Source organism: Strix aluco, chromosome 3, assembly GCF_031877795.1.
Source record: "Strix aluco isolate bStrAlu1 chromosome 3, bStrAlu1.hap1, whole genome shotgun sequence".
Taxonomy (NCBI): Eukaryota; Metazoa; Chordata; class Aves; order Strigiformes; family Strigidae; genus Strix; species Strix aluco.
This window is the reverse complement of record NC_133933.1, coordinates 61957907-61976541: the sequence shown is the minus strand read 5'-3', so window position 1 is coordinate 61976541 and position 18635 is coordinate 61957907. Positions and strand designations below refer to the sequence as shown.

General features: G+C 39.3%; 1 protein-coding gene across 2 annotated transcripts in view; it reads left to right on the top strand.

The window, feature by feature from the left end:
- IPCEF1 (interaction protein for cytohesin exchange factors 1) overlaps nt 1-18131 on the top strand; it is a 63513-nt gene extending 45382 nt beyond the window's left edge. For both annotated transcript variants that reach the window (XM_074818803.1, XM_074818804.1), the window contains 2 exons: nt 8612-8802; nt 12310-18131. In XM_074818803.1, the coding sequence (XP_074674904.1) occupies nt 8612-8802; nt 12310-12510 (392 nt within the window). In that variant the 3' untranslated portion in view covers nt 12511-18131. The remainder of the gene's footprint in view (nt 1-8611; nt 8803-12309) is intronic.
- The last annotated feature ends 504 nt before the right edge of the window (nt 18132-18635 follow it).

The following is an 18635-nucleotide window of genomic DNA, read 5'->3' as shown; positions in this document are numbered from 1 at the left end:
ACTCACACCCTAAGCAAAATGGCATATGTAGGAAGTGGTGAACATGGGGTTAGGCTGATTCAATTTTAAAAATAAAAGTTGCATTTACTTCCAGTACATATTTCCTATTTGTTTCATTGAGCTTCATTGTAATCAAGGGGGAACAACTGCAATCCTGAATCAAAGTCCTTCAAGACCCTTTAAGCAAATGGGTATCTGCACAGGTATCCTCCTTCTGTAATGTGCTGCTAAGTTAAAAAGGTGGTATAGTTCTAGAATTTGGTCATCATTACTGTTAATAACTCTCCTGCCATAGTGAGGCAATATGTCTTGCCTTTTGAGCAAAGCTGCTTCTTCCTGCATTGAAAGCAGTTGAAGCACAAGAGGAGTTTCTGGCATACAATATGCTGAAATGAGAAGATCCTCAGCGTGCTGCCTAGAGAGGTAATACATAAGGAAACAACGATATTCTTGTGCATCAGCTCTACCCGTGATTCTAAATCCTTGTAAAGATTTGAAGTGAGTACTTTGTTGCTGAAAGAGCAGTGTTGTCTCAGTACAATGCAAAACAAAGGTGCATCCAAAAGCTTAGGCTGAAGGTAGTGCAAAGGTGGAAAGAAACAGCACTGGACTCATTGGGAAATTAGGTTACTTCTCTGTAGGTGAACTTGGCACTGATTGAAAAATGATAGTATAAGGCACATTAGTTACATTGTCAGTCTCCCAGTTGTTTTACAAATATCAACAGTTAGCACGCCTTTAGTTTGTCATATGTTTTTCTGATTTTACAAAAAAAAAAAAGGAAATTGAGTGAAGTACAGTTTTTAGCAAAAGTGAAAATTAATTCAGTGTGTTTTGCACTCAGCTTCATTATCAATCTTCTAGGCTGCTCTGCTAGAGACTTCTGTAGCAATGAAGATCAGTAAGAATTAAAAGCAAAACCAAGCATATGTACTATTTCTATGTAGCAGAAAAGAGTGGATATTTTGGGAAAGTTACTGTGGAATCTAATTCCCATAAACTCTGGCTTTGCAAATAGTGAAAAGGCTGGGACTGACAGAAATGGGGTCCCTAATGAAAATTTCACAAAGACTTAGTAAATTAGTCTTCTGTAATTTCACCTTCTGGGTTAAACTTGACTAACTAATGCCTTTGGGAAACATTACTAGGTACATTCAGGTTGATTGATAGAGTATAGGTCATATATGGCATGGTGGCTTATAGATCCTGCTGAACAAGATTCAGTGGTTGCTCTTCAGAAATCTAAACTTTTGCTTGGAATATGTTACTCCGGTATTGTCACCAATCCTGCAGTAATGCATAAGTTAATGCTTTCCATTGTAATGGTAAGGGGGACAAGTACTTTTACAGATAGTCATAGAATTAGCATGACACATTCATAATCATTTAAAGCATAATTTGATAGGCTGATAGGCTAAATAATAGTAACCAATTAAAATGGGATTAAAATGTAAATTGAGATACATCTTGGTATATTTCTGCCATTTGCAAGGTGGTTTAATTTTCTCAAAAATATTCCTGGGGAAATGAATTCTTCTGTTGCTTACTGCTTAGATGATGGCCAACCCTGATCGCAGAACACTTCCATCCTAACCACACTGGTGATCTCTGATGGAATTCCAGAAATAGATAATTCCAATGAGACAGTCACTATGGAAACTATATAACCTCACTAGATACTGTCTGCATCATAACCAGTTGCTGAACAAGTAAGACTTACACCATACACATATTTTTTCTTTCCTTTATCAGTCTGCATAATATGGGGAGGGGATGGAGAGTGTTGGTGTGTGGGGCCTTCCCTTGCAATGGCCACTGAAAAAAATAAATGAAATAATTTGCGAGGAGATTAGTGAAGCCACTTTAATTTGAGAATGAGGTGGAAAATAAAGACTAACGTAAAATAGCAATTCAGTTCCAAATGAAAGTTATGAAAAAGGATGCAATTCTGGTTCTGTGGCTTATCCCCCAAGAATTTCCCCCTCCAGCTAGTTGATAAGGATGTGCACAAATACTGTGAGATGAATTCAAATTATGGGGTAAAAGCTAGCTGCAAAACTTCATGATTTACAATAACTAGTAAGAATACCTCTGTTATCTGATGCCAAACAAGAATGCATACCTCAGTGCAGTCCTTATTATTTGTTTTACAATGCTTCAGAATAGTGCATTTCTGACAGCTCATCATGTTTCAGAGTAATGAAACTGTGTCTAGGACGATACGGGTCCATCTTGCATCGGCATCTGTCCTGAAAGTGCGTGTCCCGTGTGCATAAAGCCAGCCCTGCTGTTGTCAGAACAGCTATGTGGTCTTTTGAACCCACTCCCCACAGAGCCTTCATGTGTGTCCATGCTCTCTCCTTCTACTTGTGAGGATAGAAAAAAACCTGTCACACACTCTGCTTTGTGGACACATTCTGCGTAGTGAAACCCCGTGAGGAATTTTTGGTTGTAGCTGATAGCGGTGTAGAGCTGAGGTGAATGTTTTCAAGAATTGAAGAGCACTTTTGTTGGCAAAAGTCAGAAATGGAGGCCAATGTGAGAAAAGTTGGTACCTAGAAGGAAGAAAGAGTAGCTGTGGCTTTATGAGAAGAGTTTATCATGAAAATACAAAAGTATTGGAGAAACGTCAGTGATGAGTTAAACAATGAAATAAAAGTTTCTCAGAGATAAATGGATGAATCTCTGTAAGAGAAACTACAGATTCAACTAAATGATCATGGATTATTTTCTCAATTAAAATTATTTAATTAAATCTGCTAAGCAGTTGTGTTTTGTGCAAGGAGCTGTACCATACGATATTTTTAATGACACCACTCTTAGTGGTGTTATGACCATTCTCAGGCTTAATTTTCAGCACTTGATTACTGGGGAGAGGTTACATACCAGAGAGTAATACAAAGGTACAAAAAAAGAGTTTAACAGTTTTCTCTTTTGAAAGATCAGCATTATGTTTCCATTTACTTTGTGGGATTATTTAATATTTCTGTGTTGTAGCTTGCTATATGCACAGTGACAAAGGATTCAAAGCTGCCTGTGACACAAAGAAACCAAAAGGTAAACAAGAAACACTTGAGAATATAAACATCTATCTGACTACGTGCTCTGCATCCAGAAGCTGGCCTTGCCCTGTCCGGGACAGCTAGACACGCCCTACAGTCAAACTCTATCCTTTGTATTTCTCTGGCAACCACTGGAACAAAAAGTATCTGACTATGACCCACCACCATCATCATCAAAAACTATGATAAAAAAAGGAAGCTGTAGAAACTGAGAGATTAATATAAGAGAACAAGAATGTGTGTTTGTATTTATTTGGAGATCATTTACTATAGCAATAACATCCTTCTTCCTTGCATTTTTCTGAGGGTTTTATGATAATGTGAAGTTAATACATCTTGGCAAGGATTTCTTATGCTACGACTTCTGGTTTATTTATTTTACCTTAGCTCACAGTAACTGGTAGAAGATCTGGTGTGTGCTGATATTTTGAAAAAAACAGAAAGCTTTTCAAATGCCAGTTCAATTTTATTTGGGTTAGTTTTGTGGGAATGAGTTGGTTAAATAGGAGCTGGATGCATTCAATTCCTTCTTTTCTCAGAACTGACATCCTCTTCCCCTCTGGAGTCTGCCTGTGCCAGTAATAGCCAGAACAGATCCTCTGGTGTGCTCTGGCCCCTTTGTTCCTTCTGCAAAAGTTACAGAAAACGGTTAGATCGTGGCTGAGACTAGCCAAGAAGTGTGCCTATGGTGAGAACAACTGTGTAGAGAAAAAACTGTGTGTGATTATATTGTTTCTCATCAAAAAGGCTTTAGAAATCGCAGTGAAAACTATGGTGTTACAGTTTTCTGAAACCTCTGAAAAAGAGATACTTATTTGTGGTGTTTGTAGTTCAGTTGGTTTGTTAAAATGCCATCCTTCACTGTTGAGTCCAGTATACTGTTATAGTCAAGAGCATCTAACTGTTGGTGGTAACATATTTTTCCTGTTATTTTCTCCCACTGTCTCCTACCTTTAGTTCTGCATTTGTCAGTGAGGAGTTTGCCTAAGCTATGCCTACCTAATTCAAATATTTCCTGTCTTTTCTGTTCTGTAGTTATGTGGAAAATGTGATTTCCTCAAGGTGTCATCATATTCCCATTGAAAAGTCTACTACCACAATGGAGAAGGGATGGGGAGGAGGGGGATGAGTAGGTAGGTAAGGGCAAAAGCAGATTATGCTTTTTTTCCTCTGCTCTTTCCAGCCTGGCACATATGTTGTCCCATTGGTATCAAAAGTTTTGGCAGAATCAGAAATGGAAGTGCTGGCACAGCTACAAGAAGTTCATAAGAGTAGCAAAGATGGGAGGGAGAAGCAGATTTTTTTTCCTAGGATTAATACACAGTTGGAGAGCTGTGACGTCTCAGAGAAGGGGAGAACAAGTATTTACCTTTCATCTTAGATTTAGCAAGATACATTCTGTTGGTGGTGGTTTTCAATGCAAAATGCTTTTTCTGCCAAACATTGGCAATTTCTATATCTTTACTGCTGGGAAACAATCAGCATGATTTTTCACAGCTGCTTTTTGAAAAGTTCTGGATAATTTCACTTTTGTAGGCTTAAAGAGCATTAAAGTTGAGATTTCAGGGAGGCTCCTGTAGGGCTGCTGCAAGGTGGGGAGTCTCAATACCTTAATGTCTCCCACCTGTGGCAAGTTGGCCGACAGGAAAGTGGAAGCTGAAAATTGAGGAGGTGAAGAGCTGGCGTGTTGAACCTTTGGCAGCTTGCTCTTGTCTGTGATATGTCCTGTTAGTTAGAGGGAAATTCCAGATAAGCCACAAAATTGTGTTTTACTTCTCCTGAAACAGAATTTGTCAGAAGTTCTGACTTGCCTGAAATATTACTTTATTTTCCTCACCCCAACCTAGAGGTATCTTTCTCTTGAATATTAAAATATCTCAGGGCAGAACTTCCCTTTCCCTTAGTTCAACATTGGTTCTTTTCCACTTTCCCCACTGTGGAGTCTGACAAAGTCGAAAGAGCTATACAATGCTACAGAATTTTTCCAGAAGTGCTATGAAGCTTTAGCAGGCTGCAAGGCTTGTGAGTGAAGGGCATGGTGCAGGATCCCAGGAAGACTGATCCTTCCAGTGACATCACTCAACAGAATTGCTTGTAGTTACTACTGTCAAGGGAAGGGAAAAGAGCACAATGCACGTGTTCCCCTCTGTGCAAGTACACGCTCATAAATGTACATAATATGTAATATCCTTGCACTGTTGCTGTTTGTCCTTACCACTAATCGTTCAGTAGGTTCTGAGAGAAAAATGTATGTATTTTATCTTTAAAATAGGATGAGGTAAAGAAGTGCTGTAGTAGCATTTCAGTTTCGTAACTTGCATGCCTGAGACAGAAAGTGCTTAGCTTGAAGGGTACTGGTGGAAGAGATAACTTGCAATATTATGTTTTGAAGTGGTTTTGACTGTGCCTGATGTTAGCTGTGTGACCCGACTGGAAGGACTCACTCCCAACGGCTCGTGGGGCCTAACCTGTCTGTGTTAATTTTTTTCAGTGAAATATATCCATCATTATAAACCTTCAGAGGCTAACAAAGCTCAGAGTAGGGATGGTACATTTATCTTTGGGAGGCTGATACAGACAATCTTTTCATTTTTATGTCAGGGCCTGAGCTTATATACTATATGCTTTCTCCATAAATTTTTACTTTGTGATGGAAAGCAAATATTTTGTAACAATTCTGTAGTATGGTCTAGACAGCCCGGGTTTCATAGGAGGAATCCAAATCACTGAAGCCTGATAATACAGAACTGCTGAATGCCTGTGCTTCTGTTGGAGACTTGCTCATCTGCAGGTCAGTGCTCTGACTCCGGATGCAAGGGAAATATACCAAGTTCTGGGAAAATGTGCTGTGAATGTTTGAATCTAGAGAAAAAGTCCAGTCTGTGCTTAAGCCTTGAGTCATGTTGCTTTATCTCTATTATTCAACCTTAATTTTCTCTCAGGTGTTTTGTGGGAAAAACAAGCAAGCAAACTTCAGGTAGTGCTTTCTTTGTTTACTTTTGTGGCATTGAGAGGCTTGTGAAATAACATAATGCACCGTTGTGTGAGTGAAGAAAAATCTATTTTCTTATCACAGATCATTTTATTGGGCTTGTTAATTGATTGCTAGACTTAATGCCTCTTCCCTTCCTCCATTACCTCTCCCCCTTTCAGATTTACAGCATCAAGCTAGTATGTTGAGCGGCAGCTTCAAGCCTGCAAAACATGGGCTTTTGTTTTCTGAGCTTGGCTCAGGGGAACTCAGGACATTGAAGGTAAAAGTCCAGATAGGTATCAGACAGTCTGGCCTCAATTTATAGACATTTATTGGCAGACATACTCTTTGTCAACAGCAACAGTATCTGATTCTATACAAAAGCACAGTATTAAGATATTGTTTTGTTATTTTTTAACTGTTGTAGAAGTTCACTGTTCATTAGTGTAAACAAAGATGGAGGCAAGTACTGTATATAACTCATACCTGGCTCTACACAGCCTTGTTTTCCAACTGTTTCCTGAAATTCCATTTAGATAGTGCACTGTCACTCCCCTTATCTACCCGATCTGAAGAATCTGGCATGCTCCTTTCCCTCTGGAATTAGCTGACCCTGATCAATCCTTTGGGGGTGGGAGTGGTAAAGGAATAAGAAATAAGAGAGGAGTTTAAGGTTGCAAACTTGAAAGAATACGGGAGCTGAATGCACACTGCTGGTCAAGTGTATCATCTGGGAGCCTTTTGCTGGACTTTTCTAACTTTGGCTCCATCTTTTCCTGTGCTGAGTATTACTGTCCTCCTTACATTCACCCACAAGTGCATGGAAGATACTAGAGTACTTAGCATGGAAGAGTGTTCAGTGAGGGTGTTTTCTCATGCTTGTTGTTTTGTGACCTTTTTAGGACACTGAAGAGCATCATGAGTTAGCTTGAAAAAATATCTGGAGCAGGCACCTTATGTCCCCCATGGCTTGACTATTTTTTAAAGTTGCTGGACAGGATCAATGCAATTTTTTTTCTTCTTATATACTCTTTCTTGGATATCTGATGAAGGTCAACTTATCGCTCAAAGCGATACTGTGCACAGTCCTGATGGATGATGTCTACAGTAGAGCTGACCCAGTCCTGTGCAGGAGCTGGCTAATGAAACAACCAGCTGCTTCATCCCAAGAAAGGAGGCAGGAAGCTAGTTATGATTACGAGCCTCATGGCATAAGCCGACATTTTTCAGGAAATACTACTGCCGTGTATTATGCCTTACGCTTCCATTTTTTTCTATTTCCCACAGCTTGTTAAATATACAACAGTTCTCCTTTTCCTCCCCCAGCAGTGTACTAATGTTGGAAGCTATATTTAGTTCTTGTCAAGTTACAGCAGGCTTCTTATAATCACCAAGTAGTGAAAAAAAGGCCAGCAACACAGTGAAGGCAAATATTTGTAGCATATCATAAACCTTTCTTGTAACCTATATATTTAGAAAGAACAGCATTGTAGGAGGATGTTGTACTTTTTAAAACATGTAAAAGATAAGGAGCAGCCTCATAAGTGTGCTGACATGTTTTGGCTGCAGCATGAGTGAGCAAAAGAACTTCCTCCTTTTGTTCAGAAAATGTTTGTGGACTGAAGATGATTTAGAAAAGTCAATGTTTAACTTTTCATTAAAAGAAAAAAAGTGCCCATCCAGTTCGACAGGCACATGGAGTACAGCATTTGAGAAGAACTACCACTGCTGTCCCCAGTGAAATAAACACAGATGTTATCCCAGTGGATCTTGAGGGACTCATTAACACCCTGAAAGCAGCAGTAGCTTTAAGATTTTCCTTTAGCAAACACTGAAGTAGAAAAGCTTGTAGTGTAGACTGAGGGACAAAAAGCGAGTTGCACAGTCTGTTGCTGAAAATGGCCTTCTGCCAAAATGCCCCTATATATGCCTGATACAGTTTTTGTTTTATTCTGAAAAATGTCTTTGCTTCAATTTTTATCTTGTTTTATGCTATTTCATTCTTAGCTGTTTACTAGCTTTTCCTTTCATGTCATGTCATGGAAGATGGTGCTGCAGCTTGGGAGCCATCAGAATAATTAAGGTGGAGATAATCAAGGCTTTATTGTGAGGCACCACAAGCAAATTCTGTGCTGCAGTCTGTGAACTGGTACATCAAATAGAATTTGACCTGTGAGTTGCCAGGTAGAACTGTATTTCACTGTGTGCGGCATGCAGGGAAGGGTGAATGGCTGTAGGTGCTATCAAAGTTGTTTTCATTCAAATGTAGCATTACTGACAGTTGTTCAATGTCTGTGATATATTCGGAGCATTAAAGCAGCACTCTATCTGTGGAAATACATGCTTGTATCTGTTTGGATCATGACCTGATTCTTACTACCAAACTCAAATGTTTTTATGTCTTTCTCATGTGCACTATTACCCTATAAATTACCCTAAAAATTGCCCTTGGTTTTAACTCTAATACCATTACTTTTTGACTTGGCTAAGAACGTTCCTGATGGTTGAAATTAACGTTTCTGCTATCTGCTGCCACATTCATGTTCTCATACCCAATTTATTCTTTTCTTTGCAGATCAGGAAAAATGTGATGATGATGAGATGGAGCGACTTTACAAGTCATTAGAACAAGCAAGCCTGTCTCCCATTGGTGATCGTCGGCTGTCAACGAAGAAGGAGCTTAGAAAGTCATTTATCAAACGCAGCAAAAACCCCTCCATTAATGAGAAACTCCACAAAATTCGAATGCTGAACAGCACGTTAAAGGTGAGGTCACAGAGCTAGCCAAGGGAAAGCCTGAGAGAAAGAAACAACTTGACTGGAAAAAAGAAGTAAGCCTAGACTTCATCCACACTCTAATTACATATTTACTTAAAGCCCCAGAGAATTTGGTTAAGTTTTTGAGATTGTTTTCTGCTTCATTCTGAATACTCATCTGTGTTTTGTTGTTCAATTTGAACTGTAAGCAGAGGCAATAGTTCAGAAGGGACTCTTCTTGCAGAAGTTCCAGCCCATTTGGAAAATTTAATAAAGAAAGCTTCTCTTAGCTGGAAAACTTGCAAACTCAGCTGAATGCACTAAACAGAGTAGCCTTAAAAAAGGAAAAGCAGGCAAAATAAGTTGATGATAAAGGACATGAAAATGACCCTGAGCCAAAAAAAGTTTTCCTTATGTGATTATTGGAGAATGTACAGGATATGCCAAAGCTATTGTAAAGACCTCCTGTAACTAAAATATTTTTAATAACAAAAGCATCCTGCTTTTATGTTGGAAATGTATCATGAACTGGAGGGGTGGAGGGGTTCAGAGGACATTCTGTGAAAGGGCCAGTAAATCTGTCTGGAATATGAGGATTTATGAGGCTGTTTACTCACCAGCATCAGGTGTCATGGGATTTCAAAGCCTGCTTCTGACTGGTACTGAGGGAAACAGAAGCTTAACCATAGCATTTAAACTGTAAGGAGAAGAAAGAATAAATGTAAACCTGGGGCTTCATTTGTTTCTTTTTGTATGCATTAGAAGCAGGAATTAAGTATTTTGTTTCAAGTGCGTGTATTTGGCTTCAGGCATTGTGAGCTGGAGAAATGCATGTAAAAACTTCTCCTACCAGCACAGTCATTGATTTGATTATTAGTTGCAATGGGAGGCTTGGCTTTGACACCTGGGCCTGTGTTAAAATTCCTGAAGATATAGTTGAGAAGACAAGTGGGAATATAGGCATTCTCCGTGGCTCCATATGGGACCTGGTGGAGTCTCTCCTCAGTATCAAAGAGTTTTCAGTGATGTGGTACTGACTACAGCAGTATTCATCTGCATCAGCGATAAAGTAAGCCCACCACTAACAAGAAAGTTAGTTTAAAACGTATGCCTATTTCATGGGACAGGAAGCTAAATATAGAAACATACTGCAAAGTTTTCCATGATAGGAGCCTCCCTGATAAATCTAAGAACCAGTTAGTACAAAATAGGGTTGTATCTTGTGGACAATCAATTTCATTAGTACGGAGCTGATGGAAGCCTTACTGCCAGACATGAGCAAGGAGGACAGCTTTGCATTGATTTAGTATGGGTGTATTGTATAAATTGTGATTAACAGTGTTTATAACTGTGGGCTTGTCTAACACTTGTATTTAATATGGAAAAATCATTTTTGGAGTGTTCTTAATGTATAAAATGTGTTGATCTCTTTTTGCTTTCTTCAATCTAAGAAATTGGAGTATTGACAAGACAAATACAGCACAGACATTTTCTCACAGACACAAACAGAGCTCTATACACAGCAGTGTTTAAGTTAGCCTGTCTGAAAGGCAAATGCCTGCAGTGGGAAAGTGCTATATTCTTTGCATCAGTGGGATTATGTGCTTTTAAAGTCAATTTTCTTAACGTATAACATGAGACATGAGATAATTGGAAATGGTCTATTGGAAATTTAAAAATCAGGAAAGTCTTGCATCTGATCCATATTTACTCTGTTTTAATTAAACCCTTATAAGTTTGAGAAGTTATTTGAGCAAGATTCAGTGCAATTTTAATTTTAGACTTTTGACTCCACATCTTTAAAATGGATTAATGTTGTTGCCACAATATATCATTAACAAAACATGCTTTGGATAGCTTGGAAGAGAAGAAAGCTGTGCGCAAATGCATCATAGGCATAATGGATGTGGGAAATAAATTTAGTGGTACAGGAAAAATTCCATGGCATGGCTTTTTGCCACCAAAGTCTTCCACTGCAAAACTTTTCTCTCCCTTCTACCTCCCTATCTGCTCTTCTTCTCTTAAGCTAACTGCGCATATCTCTGCATCGAAGTCAGAAGCCTTCTTCCAAGGACTGATGCTAGCTAGGTCTTGAAGGTAGGGCCTGTGTAAGCCAACAGTTGAACAAGCTTTTGTGTTTAAAAAGCAGCTCAGGCATCACAGGGATTAGAGTAGTTAATAGTTCATTATAGTAGTAGTGGGATATGGATGTGTAAGCAGTCAATTGCTGCTATCAGGAAGTGTTGTGAATGTGTGGGAGTATTTTCAAGGTGTTTTCAAGGCAGCCGCTAGCACAGTGTCCTCAGGCATGATGAAACTGGTGGCAGCAGGAGAAGATGCTTAGAACTATTCCATTGCTTTTACACACAGACTGGAGGGGGGGATGCAGCCAGGCAAAAGCAGTAAAGTTTTATTAGCGCAGCATGGTGCCTCCATTAAGACATTGTAGATGCTAACTAGGGCTTCTCTATCCTGTGGTCCACTGCATGGATAGGCAATAAGGGCTGGAAAAGCAAAGTGGTTCGTTGTGTCAGAAAATGTGAGGACATCAATGAACATAAATATCTGAAAGGAGGGTGTAAAGAAGACAGAGCCAGGCTGTTCTCAGTGATGCCCAGTGGCAGAACCAGAAGCAGTGGACAGAAACTGAAACACGGGAGGTTCCCTCTGAACATCAAGAAACACTTTTTTACTGTGAGGGCTGACTGAGCACTGGCACAGGTTGCCCAGAGAGGCTGTGGAGTCTCCATCCTTGGAGATATTCAAAAGCTGTCTGGATAAGGTCCTAGACAGCTGTCTCTAGGTGGCTCTGCTTGAGGAAGGGGATTGGATCAGATGACTTCCAAAGGTTGCTTTCAACCTCAAGCATTCTATGATTCCTGTGACTTAAAGGGTGTCAGCATCCCTATATCTGTGGCTGTTCATACCTTACAATTGAACCAGAGTGCCTGCAACATACGGTCTGAGCTGCTCTCATCTAAAAGTAGAGACCAGATTTGGTGGTAGTAGCTGGCAGTAGATGTATTAGCAGTCACATGTACTCTAGCCACTCTACTGCCAGTGTACAGATTATATCCAAAATGATTTTCTGTCTAGCTTCTAGAGAAGAGACCTTTATAATGTGGCCCAGGAATAAGTATTTTTTGAGAAAGTTGGAACTGGTGTGAATTACAGAAATAAATGCTGTTGTGTCTAGTTTCATGCACGTACTAACTTGTTGTGAGACAGCATAATAATGTCTAATTTTCACATGAATCCTCTCTCATCAAGTTTTGCTAAGAAACCTGCGAAATATAAAATCTATATGAAATCATAACCTTGCCTTCAACTGGGATGAATTTCTGCTGTGGACTTAACTTTGATGATCTCCTTTCTAAAAATGGAAACATGTTGCCAGGAGGATGGATAATTAGCCATCTCCTTGTGACATGGTTCTCGAATGTTCCCAGAGTGTTTTTGTTATGGACAATGAGCTTGACAGTTTCTGTGGGAAATAACCACTTGTTCTCTTCCTAGTGTAAGGAACATGACCTGGCTACAATTAACCAGTTGCTAGAGGACCCAAAACTGACGGCAATGAAGTACAGAGAGTGGAGAAACACAAACATCATGTTGGTCCAAGACATTTATCAGCAGCAGGGCGTCCAGGACATGTCCACAGAGAATAGCGAGGAGCAAGAGATGACTCCACAGCCTATCACTGAAAGTGCTATCTGAGGCCATGGTTCAATGGATCATGGCAAGATTTTTCCCCATGGGTCTTCACATACAGGCACTTTAAACTGCTGCATTTTGAGGATTGCTTTTGTTCAAGTGTTCTTCAAAAGGAAAACAACCCCTTCTCCAAAGTTTTAATTCCTCTTGCAAAACTCATTTCATGTCAAAATGGCGAATCCCACAAATTAAAAAAACATACCTGAACCTGGGCTGCATACCTAAGAAGATTATTTTATGAAGCAGTGAAGAAATGTTTTTCCATCTCTGGAGAAGTAAATTAAATATGTCTAGCTCTTGGAAGTCACAGAACTGTATAATATGTACTGTATAAATGTGAGATCATTGAAGTTGTTTTAACCATGTAACTTACCGTTAAAGGAAGCTAAAACAATGTTGACAGGATGTAGTCTACCTTTTTACCCTGTAAGGTAACCTGCTGTATGCATTTTCATCTCTACATTCATTCACTTTCACCATTCTACCAGTTTAAACTGAGACAAATAGTAATTATGCATGAGTTTATACTACAGACAGCTGTCAGGCACCTGGTTTGTGCTCTGCCTGATGCTATTTGAGTTTCAAATTTATTTATGGACCAGACCAAGGTACTGTCTTTCTACATGAAGAGAAGGTATCTTAATGTTTGTTAACATGTAATTTTCTGTGAGGCAGCTAATGCTTCAACAAGTATCAGCTTTTCTTATTGATTTGGTAGAATTCCTTGGAAGATTATTTTCTTTCTTATTTTTGACAGCTCTGAATATATAAGGTACAAGTTCATCCCAGATTCCTACTTAGGAAGGTGATCAAGTTCACAAGGCAGAAGCTAAATAATTAAATTCCTGATGTGGACCTGAGTGTAAAACATAGCTGCAAATATTTTTGTAAATATATGTAATTTTACGGCTTATATGAATGTGACTACTGTATATATGTTTTATTTATATATTTATATATGCTGAATTTCCTAATGTAGATAGGCACATATGGACCAGACCTGCCCCAATGAGAATGCTTACAGGTTGACTTGAAATGCCTCTTTGTTTTTTGTTCCATTATGAATCACAATAATAGCTCTGCAACTGAGACTACACTGGAATATCTGCTGTAACTTTTTCTTCTGTCATTCTAGCTTTGAGTTTTAGATGAAGAAAATCTTCAGGGCAGGAAAATAAGTTTTCTAGAAAGTTTCAAGATTTCCCTTTGGGCAAATAAAAATAAGTATGTTAGGGGTTTTGCTGGAGGATCATAACTTCTTGCCTTCGTTGTCCTCAGTACAAGGTTTGTTTTTTTTGCCTTCCCATCTTTTGCATACGTACAAGTATGAGGAACCCTGCAAAGTGATGAATTTTGAAAAGAAAGAATTAGCTCACCATTCTCAAATTAATGCCACTGCAGGAACTGTGGCAATCTGTCCTTCTGTTGGCTATTTCATAACGATATTCTTTGTCATTAGTTTTCAACACAGTTTATCTTTTAAAGGAAAATACAATTTACAGATGCACCTGTCTTTATACATTATGTGTTTTATCATAGCTTGACTGAGAAAACAAAAGTTAATAGTGTAGTGGGAACATGTGAAATCTTTTCCACCTGTGTAGTGATAAGTTTGTTGATACTGCATTTTTAACATTCAGCAGCTTTCCTTTTAAAATTGAGACACGGAATTATGTCCCAATGCATCCAAAAATGTCAATTAAGGCTGTGTTGAGTGTGAGAACTGAGGAGCAGATGGTAAGCTATAAGAAAGGGGAAATAGAAGGAAGAATGTAGGCTCCTTTGATATAAGCTTTAATGGGAGAGGGTCAGGGGAAATGGTGGCTGGTTGAGTGCTATACTTGGGGATAGTGTTACTGCCTCAGGTATAAAAGGGTTTAGGAGTGTGAGGGTAAGGACTGATATTGGGTCAGGACTTTATAATTGGGGCTAGTCTGCTGGTGCTAAATAACTGATAAATAATGGAGGTCAAATTGCATGTACATTTTTCTCTCCCAAGTGCAAGTTTCTCATAAAACAGTGTGTAAACACCAAACACCATTTTTCTTCAAAAGCATCTTAGATCTTAAAAAAGCACATGCTTAAGTGGTCTGTTGAACGGGGCCAGATGAGTCAGTGCCTTGCAGTTCTCAGCAAAATTCTAGTCAACTCCGTTTGCTGAAGTAGATTTGCACTATACAAAGGAAAGCACTGTGTGGCCTGCACATGCTCTGTTGGCTCTCTTCACACTGTGCTTGTATAAGCATATACAAAACAGGTTTCCCAAATATAGACAAATGTCCTTGGACTGCTCAAACTCTACTATTGGTTTTGATAGATTACATAGCCTCAAATAGCTTTTAAATTACATTCAGATGGTCAGCAGATACTTACTGTTGAACAACTGAGGTTTTGGAAACCTGTTGAGGATGGTCTGTATCACCCTCTTAGAAAAGAACAGAAAATTCTTGAATGGTGTTCTTTAATGCAGTCATTATTTTAACAAATTTCTGTGTGTTCAAGAAAACAAATGTATGGGTTTTATGCAAGTGCAGCGCTGGGGGTCTATCTCCATTCTCTTCAGCTATTATTTAGACAAATGGAAAACGTGAGAAATGTGAAGCAAAAATTGTAGTAAAACAGGATTGATTTTCCAACATTGCTAATTAATGTGACAGTTTTCACTTGGTGGTGGATTCATCACAATGGGCTGCACAGCCACAATCGGAGACAGAAGTGTGCACAAGCAGACAGCTACAGCTAGTGAACACAGCGGGGAGCCACCTCGGCCGGAGAAACTTGGACAGCTCTCTGCTCCATTCAGTGATACTTGGGGTAAACAGTATCTTGTCGGTCTGAATTTGGAAGGCCTGCACTATTGACTCACAGCACAGGAAAACTGTGCATCTCTAGTGAGCGTCCAAAAGTCTTTAGCTATCTGCCTCATGGGACTTTTTCATGAGAAAGTGTGTGTGCATGGACGTGTGCATGTGCGCAATTATTCCTTTGTCCGTAAAGAGTTTTGGTATTGGTGCAGCCAGTCCAGCTTTGCAGATTTTGGAGTAACTAATGACAATATCTAATTTCAGCTGTTTCTGCAGCCTGTTTCTGGTGGCTTTTCTGGAAATCGAATCCCTCTGTTTTGGTGGTGTAGATCTCATGAGTTACCAGAATGAGGTGTGGTCACATTCCCTTTCCTAAGATAGGAGAGGTTTCATGTGGGGACTGTGAATTGTTTCTGCATCTAGTTCTGATTATTTACTCAATACTGGGTTTCACCTGAAGCACGAATAAACAGGAATAAATAATGTGCTACAACTTTTTTTTTTTTTTTTTCCCAAATAATTTTATTTTTGGAGGAAACCTTCATATTGAGAGAAAAGGCTGTTTTGGGACAGCCAAGGAGGGAGGGGAAGAAAAGAGGTGGTATTTGATTTAAAACTATGTAGAATTTCAGAATTTAAAATCATTTCTAACTAGGAAAAATTATGGGCATGCTGCATCTATTGTTTGAGCCTGTAAGCTTACATGTGTATTACAGTTATAATATAAAAAAATTGTATGTTTTAACTCTTAAAGTAGCAAGGAGTCCATGTATGCATACTTCTATGTGAGGAACTCTATGTTCTGTGACTGAAGTTTGGGGTTTGGGCTTTTTTTGTTGTTTTACTTGTTTGGTGGTACAAAAGTGACCAATTGCAATGAGATTCGGGGTTTACTTAATTTATGAGACGTGTCTTTCTGTTAACAGGAAGCCAAAGTGGTTTTCTTGTAGTAGCAGAGCCAAAGTGGTATTTCCTGTTTTGTGTGTGGCATTTCAAAGCAGCAGACTTTTTAAGATGTCAGTCAGCCTTTCCTTGACAGCTTGAAGATTCATCCCAGTTTGGTCTGCTTCAAGCTGCCATATTCTTGCATTTTTAAGGACTGGCTTCATTATTAACTGAAACAAAAATTGAAGTTAAAAAAGGAAAAGGAAAAGCAGAACAGAAAAGCTGTGAGCTAAGATGAGGCTGAAATTCTTGTCTCTGTGCATAAAGGTAATGGGAGATAAGCTTCCCAAAAGCTAGGCATTTCAACACTGAAAAAAGATTGTCAGATGTTGAGGAGAGTACTACATTCCTTGATATTTGCTATGGGAGAAGTTTCAAGACCTGTCTGCTCTGGAAAAGTGAATATTTTTCTAATTTATTTCCTCCTGGTAAAAATCCAAAGGGAGTGGTTTATAAGTTGTCAGAAAGTTCAGAATCAAATATGCATATAATTCATTGGTAGTTCATCAACCTTGATGTATTCCTTGAAATAATTGACTTTAGATGACACAGCCTTTAATGCAGAAAATCCATTTCTTTGGGAAATCACTGTACCTACCACAGTGTCTGAGGCTTATGTACCCCACCTGGCCCACATGAGGTCCATTTTGAAGATGTAGATGTATGGTATTTCTATAGGGTAAATAGCTTAAGTCATCATACCATAACTTAGGAACCATGTGAACTCTAACACTCCCTGTGTCCTAGATGCCATAGGACCTACCCAAATTATTCTGACTCTTGAAGTTGCTTATGGCAGTTTTACCTTCTCCCACCTAAAGATAAAGAAAAGAAGATATGAAAACATGTCTCCCACTCTCATGTGAAGAAAAACTAGCACTAGTCTAGCAAAGATTCAGGTAAGTCACTTTGTTTATGAACGTTTAGCAAAATTCACCTGGTGAAATGCCATATGTGCATGCTAATAGCAGTGCTCTTGTGCAAAGCTTTCAGTGCTGAGGACTGGCCAAAACAAGGAGTGGGGGTGTCTATTCCACTACCCTCTGAGCAGACAGGGAAAGCCATGGACAGAGGAGTATTTGCAAGGATATCTGTTAGGCAGGGACAGGGCCTCCAGCACCATGAATGTATATGGAATCTCAATTTGGTATTTTATCTTCTAAGTCTATTTTTTTTTTTCACTGGTTTCAAACTCAAAGCACAATGTTTTCACCCAGCGCTGCCTTTTTACTGTTTGTTGCCCACACATGTGACTTGATTTTAATGGAATGATACACACATCTTGCAGAATGAGAGCCTTATGTTTGCACTTGTCAATTAAACACTGAAATGAGAGAATATTTTGCTCAGCCTTTTTTTTTTTTTTACTTTTCACTGTGGATTTTTCAGTTTACTACTATATAATGAAATAAGGATTTTCTGGTTGTTTAAACAAGCAATTTCCTCTTCGGACTAATATTACTATTAAGTTGAATAATCTGGAACCAGGAAGAGACAATGAATGGTTTGACTGAGGAATGCCTTCCACTAGCTGGTAATGTAATTTTTGAAACTGCTCTTAAATTAGTTAATTCTCTTTAATTGGTTGCTGTAGCCACACTTAAGGAAGGATGGTCTTTTTTTTTTTTTTTTTTTTTTAGCTCACAGAACAGCCTGTTTCAATTAAAAGAGGACTGGGATCTTTGTCAAAAGAGTTTCAGTTTAGATGGACAGACCAGCTAGATAGAAGCACAGTGAAAGCGTGTTTCCTAAGAAATGAGCTTGTCTAAGGGCTCAGCTGCCCTGGAGGAAGAAAGTTACCGTCCCCCTCTCTTCCCTCAATCTCCTACACTGCTTGCCTCGGGCTAATCCACTCATCATTTGGGATCTGTCAGTTCAGCCAAGTCAGTCAACAAGGAACAGACATAGCAAGCCAGAGAGACGTCTACTGCGATGGTGAATAAAATTGGTTTACGGAAAGGTTCTGTGCCTGCCAGAGTCATCACAAGGGAGGCAGCTGGATTGTGTAGGCAGAAGCAGAAGAGCTGCATAAGTGGGAGGGAAGAGGGGGACCTCTTCCTTTTAGGAGCAGAGGATTAGTTTGACTCAGCTTCCCCCAAAGATATAGCTTCACTTTCACCAAGTGATTATTTCCCTTTTTTCCCTCTGGTTCCTTCATGGTTGTGAAGACAACCTGAGGGAACAGTTTTCATGCGGGGTTTACTGTGATCTTAGCCTCTGCTCTTGCTTTCCGTGCCTCATGCGTGGCCAAATGTTTTGTTTCTGGGCCTGAAAGCCAAACTTTACAAAAAACAATGTTATGTTTCCTTCGGCTCCTTCCTGGCATTCCTGCTGCAGGGGTGGTGGTGCAGACATGAGAGAGGCAGTGGATGGGGCTGG